Source organism: Myotis brandtii, unplaced genomic scaffold, assembly GCF_000412655.1.
Source record: "Myotis brandtii unplaced genomic scaffold, ASM41265v1 scaffold190, whole genome shotgun sequence".
In the NCBI taxonomy this organism is placed as follows: domain Eukaryota; kingdom Metazoa; phylum Chordata; class Mammalia; order Chiroptera; family Vespertilionidae; genus Myotis; species Myotis brandtii.
The window spans coordinates 4,493,758-4,500,021 of NW_005357076.1; the positions used below are offsets into that span (position 1 = coordinate 4,493,758).

General features: G+C 46.4%; 1 protein-coding gene across 2 annotated transcripts in view; it reads right to left on the bottom strand.

Moving 5' to 3' along the window:
• SEC24C (SEC24 homolog C, COPII coat complex component) overlaps positions 1-4,593 on the bottom strand; it is a 29,812-nt gene extending 25,219 nt beyond the window's left edge. For both annotated transcript variants that reach the window (XM_005864662.2, XM_014538363.1), the window contains exons 1-3: positions 4,501-4,593; positions 2,563-2,762; positions 193-328 (exon numbers count right to left, since the gene is read on the bottom strand). In XM_005864662.2, coding sequence (XP_005864724.1) covers positions 193-328; positions 2,563-2,734 — 308 coding nt within the window. In that variant the 5' untranslated portion in view covers positions 2,735-2,762; positions 4,501-4,593. The remainder of the gene's footprint in view (positions 1-192; positions 329-2,562; positions 2,763-4,500) is intronic.
• Positions 4,594-6,264: the final 1,671 nt, after the last annotated feature.

A 6,264-nucleotide genomic window follows, 5' to 3' on the forward strand; every position in this document is an offset into this window, starting at 1 on the left:
CCCGAGGGGTCCCAGACTGCGAGAGGGCACAGGCCGGGCTGAGGGACACCCCCCCCACCTGAGTGCACAAATTTTTGTGCACCGGGCCTCTAGTAAATAAATAAAAGACAAAGAAAAGGAAATGGGCCCTCAGACATTCCTAAGCCTTCCAGTTTCATCATCAGACCAATTTAGGTTGACCGGAGTACATACCTCTGCATTTGAACAGTGGAGCTAGGCCCATTCTGTACATCTCCTTGGCCAAACTGGCCATATGCTCCCTGGCCACAAGGGACCTGTGCTGTCGAGGCTGGAGGCACCCCTGAAGAAGGTGGGGCTCTTGACACACCTGAGGGTAAAGGACAGAAACTAAGTGATTGGGAAATAATTTCTCCTCTATCCTGAGCAAGGAATGCAAAGCAAGGATCAATAAGCACAGACCTTCACTGGCCCAATACCACAGCTTTGTAATTAAAAGGACACCATCGATATGCAAATCTAACTACAGTAGATTCTGAACACTGATGCCCAATCAGAGAGCCTCCACTCTCCTAGACCCATACATTACAAGTGAAGCTGTAGCCAGAGCTACAGGAATGTAGGGCCTTCCTATGATCACCATATACTTACTCTCACGCAATCAATCCAGGACAGCCTAAAGTTCTCACCCTAGAATAAAGGTTAATTATTTTAAGGGAAAAGATCACACTTCAGAAACTAGAAACTTGGAACATATATGAGAAAGGTGGCACAGAAAATGACCAAGTAATACACTGAGCTAAGTTGTAAGGAAAGGCACCTCTTGGGGAAAATATTCTGCCAACCTCCTTTCATATATTCTACTTATCTCAACCATATCCTCTTCATCCTCTTCTAAGTGTTCACTCTCCCAATAGCACATGGCTCAGAAAAGTGTTCCCATAGGTTGGAGCCTTTGTTTGCACTCAATAGTTCAGTCGGGACAGTTGGCTTGCCCTCCCATTAGTGGTGCCACCTATGTCTTCACAAAAGCTGGACTCCATCCTTTCTGCTCATCAGAGCTGCCATCAAAGTTCCTTCTACTAGCCCCAATCATCCTTCCTGCATACTGTCCCCAACCATCCTTCCCACCTGAAAGGCAGGGAGAAAGCAATTAGTTACCGGGCACATCATTTTGAAAATGATGCTGACCCCTGTTCAAACATTTGTTTTTCTTTTACTCTGCCCTCAGCAGAGATTAGACACTACAGAACCTGCCTACAGGAACATGATTCATCTGAACCTGCTCACTAGCCATCACAGAACCAGATATGTTCTCCTCTCAATAATAAACCTTCCTCTTGAGGCAATGCCAAACTCCATCTTGATAAGCCAGGACTTGACAGACTGAGGTGGACTCTGTCCAGCCAAAGTTCCAACCCAGAGTAAACCTCTTCCAGAAACCTGAGACCTAATCTCATCATTTCATGATTTTTTTTTTCAAAGTTATAATTTAAATGATAATACTTCTTTCCCCACATCTCACCTATGCCTCCTTCATGGGATTTACTTTCTTAAAAAGCATAAAGCATTGACATACCCTAAGTCCTCAACTAGTCTAACCAAAGATATACTGCTCAACGAGTCCTTAAGGATAATCTGTAGAGTATTAGCTACTCTTCTTTAAAAAAAAAAAAAGTAAAAGCCAAGCACTGATTTTAAGGTAGCATCAGATAAAGTCTTCTCTTATTGTCCTGATATTACTGAGCCTCTGAAAATCAGAGGAAACTCAAGCAAAGGAAAAGGACTATCAGTAGAAAGAAATGAGAGACACCAAAACTCAGGCACACAAACACCACACTTTTCATCCACAAACTAGCTCCCCATGTCCCAAAGTCATTAATTGATAGGACGGTCCGTCCAATGAGAGGCATTATCAATACACATGAGGAACGCCAGGCCGGAGTGGCTCAGTTGGTTGAGCATCAGCTTGTGCACCAAAAGGTTGCCAGTTCAATTCCCGGTCGGGGCACATAACCTGGGTTGTGGGCTCTATCCCCGGTTGAGGCCAGTACAGAAGGCAACCAATCAATCTATCTTTCTTTCTCTCTCTCTCTCTATCCCCCTCTCTCTCTCTCTCTCTCTCTCCCTCTCCCTCCCTCCCTCCTTCCCTTCCTGTCCCTTGCTCTCTCTCCTCTCTCTCTAAGCATGTCCTTGGATGAGAATTAAATATATATATATATAAAGCATAAAGCATTTAGCATAGCATGGTATATGGAACAAGTAATTCCAGGAAGACTTTAGGTCAACAGGAAATAGTCAACCCTGGTCATAGGCTCTGAAGGAGCTGTAACCACAACACTTCCTTCCATCTGCAAACAATGTAGCCAGGTGAGGCTGCACAGGTGACACCCATAGGAAATGAACTGCCATTGAACATGGAAGATGTGCTCCCTTAGATGTCTTAAGGCAGAAACACAGTTACATTCTGTAAAAACAGGGAAGGGCAGACTCCCCAGGGAGGGGCTCTCAGTGGCCAAGAGCCAGATTCATGTTCCTCAATCCGTCACCCCAACTCTCTAGACCATTTTGGCAGGGCAAGACAACCCAACCTCAGAAACATACCTGGAGGAGGTGTTTGCTGGTAGCCGGGTACTGGCCCATTGTAGACTCCATACGGGTTGGGAGGGGCTGTGGATCCTGGTTGCCCACCATAGCTGGATTGATGATGCCCTGGGTAGACAGGCTGGGGCTGCCCATACGGCGGCACCGGTGGAGCTGACTGGTTGACATTCATTATGAGAGCATCCCCAACTTGGTCTCACCTATTAGATAAGAGAGAAGAGAGAAATTAATCGTAACCAACTCTCTAAAAAGAGAGCAACTATACAGGGTGGGAAGTAGAGAGAAAAAAAGGACTGACCTTATCAGGCAGTGATCAGCCTAATCATTCCCACACTCCACAGGATCTTTGTAATTTTCTGCCCCAACCAGTAGCCAGATTACTCCCCAAAGTAAGGATTTTGTTACTCTGAATCCCATGCTTTGTCACTGCCAAGAGGGTGTAAGTTTCAACTGCAGAGAGGTCCCCTGGAATGGAGCTGCAGCCCCCACTCCCCAGTGGTATGATTTCTAGTGTCTAGACACACAAGGAGTCCTGCCACTGATGAACTACTGTGATATTACAGGTAAATGAAACAGTGTTCCCACTTTCCATTCATTCACTCTCGCATCCATTCATTCAACAAACACTGGATACAGTCCAGTGTGCTAGTCATTTTTAATCACTCAGGCTACATGTCTAGCAGATCAGGAAAATTCCCTCCCCCTCAAAAGGCAAATTTCAGAGCGACTGATTAGAGAAATGACATTCTTTGACTAAACTACAATAATCTAAATGCTACTCCATCTCCAATCTTCCCTTCAAAAGCGTGTATGTACCTTAGAACTGAAGCATTAGAATAACTAACTGTAAAGGCCACCTGAAAACTCTAGCAGGTTAGCACTGAGTGCAGGCCAGGCACAAAAAACTTCTAAGGAAACAGTTCAAGAATCAGCAGCAAAGTAAAATTTTATGGGGGAAAAAAAAAAAAGATCATTCACCTTATCCACCAAGCAGAGGGACTATGAGTAGCCAAATCCCAATGCACTCCAACTCTCCTGTTTCTGCTCTATTCATATGCTTGTCATGATTCTAGGCCACCACCAAATTCTTACAATCTTGCCCAGCAACAGAGGAATGAATCAGAGGCCCTTTGCCGGGTCCTTCCAAGAACAGGACTATCCGACCACATCTACTCTGAACGGCCTCATCACTCCCACTGTCCTACCGACAGACGGGCCCCGGAGCAGGAGAGCTCCCAGCTGCCGCAGCGGAACAAGGGGCCTCTTCCCTTTGCTAGGAAGGGTCATCCTGACTCCGGAAAAGCGGAGATGCTCCTGGCTTTAAACTCAGAGCCACCTCAGGCGCTGTTCTTCCAAATCCTAAGCCGTATACAGGTCACAACACTAAGCTTGACAGATATTCCCCTCCCCTCACCTCCCTAAAGTCGGTGTGGGGCTGGGGTGGGAGGACAGGAGCTTCTTCTCCAGGAAATAATTCCCTCAAACACACCCAAGACTTTGGAGCAGGCTCAAGTTTCCACGCCATTCTGGGTGGACGGTCGCAGGGTGACAACCCAGGGGGCGGGACCAGCTTCCTAGAACTCGGAAAGCAGTCGGGCTGCGGAGGCTGGGGGCGCCGGGATCACGCCCGAGGAGCCAGGGCAGCTTCTCGGGCCGCGACGAGAGAGGGCTGATCCACTAAGCATGGAGATCGAGCGTCCTGCGCCCTTCGATAGGCTCGGGGCAGGAAGCGGGAGCCGGAATCGGGGCCGGGAGGAGAGAAGGGAGGGTCGGGTCTAAGACTGATCCTGGATTGCGGATGCGCGAGGTGAGGGTCTCTCACCCGGCCCCGCCGCTGGGCTCCTCCCTTCCCTTTCAGCCTGAACCCCGATCTGGCCAGTGGCACCCCGGCCTCTCCGCTTCTTTCCTACCCACCAACCTCCCGATGCCACTCCTCACCCGGCTCCAGATCCAGGCTCGACTTCGTTCCTAACGTCAAGGCTCCCAGGCTCCACTTCCGGTTCCGAGGGGGCTGTCTTGTCGGCCCCGGAAGTTCCGCCCACACGCTCCAGGGCCCGTCCCCTCCTTCTGCCACGTCTACAGTGGGCACGCGCCCAGGAACCCGGATGCCGCGCATGCGTCACTTTCTTTTCCCATCAGAGCCGCCTCTTGGGAGGGTCCGCAGATTCTTATACATTTGCGCTTTTTTTTTTTTTTTTTTTTAAATCCACCCAGATTTCCCGGTCGCTTTATGCTCTCACCAGCTGAGAAGCGATTGGGAAGACTAGGTCAAACTATCTTCAGTAACAACCCTCAATTGCCTATGACATGTTAGTGATCTCTGACCGAGAGTCCCGTCGCCACTTCCTGCTGACCTTTGACCCCACTGATTTCCGCGTTCCATGTTGTTCTCACCCATGACCTTTGCTGGACTTAACGTGTTCGAGTTCTGGCTCTGCAATTCGCTATCTTGGGCAACTTAATCTCTGCCTCAGTTTCTTTCATCTGTAAAGTGGAGAGGATATTAAATGCCCTTCTAAGAGCTTGTGCCCTTCTTATAGTCCCGTACATTGCCAGGCACCATAGTGAGCACCAGTGAAAGTTACCCACTTTTATTCAGCTCCTTGGTTTAGATGCAGAGCTATGTGAAAGGGAGATGGTCTCTGCTCTCAGAATGCCCCCAGCATTTGGAAGAGCTACAGTTTCTAGAGCAATTATTACCTCTAAAGAGTAACACTAATTGTAGCTAATATTGGTACAATTTTTTAAAATATACATGACCTCATTTAACCCTTTCGATATTTATTCATTTAATAATTGTCTTTGAGCACTGCTGTGTGCCAAGCCATGTTCTTGGTTCTGGGAACGCAGTAGTGCACAAAAGTTCTTCTCTCATATTGTTGACGGTAAATGTTAGTTATTCTGAGGCACAGAGTGGTTCATACATTGAAAAAATTACACTTGTAGTCTGTGCTGGAAGCTGAATTGGTCATGAGCATGCTTTATTTAGTAAATGAGCAGATTGTTCTTGTCCTCAGGAGTTTACAGTCCAGGTCAGGGGTTCTCAAAGTGTGATCCTGGATCAACAATGTCAGTGTCACCTGAGAACCTGTTAGAAATACAAATCTCAGAAATAAAAATCTGATTCAAATACATTGAATCAGAAATTCTGGTGGTGGGCTCAGCAAGCTATGGTTTCACAGGCCCTCCTGACGATTCCTTTCATACACTGAAGATTGAGACCCATCAGTCTAGGACTAGTCTAGGTCAAATAATATTTTCATATATTCATATATATATTTACATTGATAAATTATTTCCTTATACAATCATCTAATTCTATATGCTATCTTATTTTAAGGAACTAGTAGCTTTAAGAGTTTTCCAGGTGATTCCAATGCACACTGAGGATTGAATGAAAGCCACAATGTATGGCACAATGACTTACATGTAGCTAACACTTAATAAATGTTTAAATAGTGAATGAATGGATATTTAGATACTCTTCCTACTGATGAGGTCAAGTAACTGTCCAAGGTCACTTAGCTAATAAATGATGGAATGAGAATCCAAGTCCAGGTCTGATTCTGTATCCCAGGTGTTTTCTATGACTACATACACCAAGGCAAACAGCATTTGGCACACTAGCAGAACAGCTATTCCAGGAAATGCTTTAGCTTTTGATAATTACAGCACCATAATGTTATGTTTTATAACAGAGAT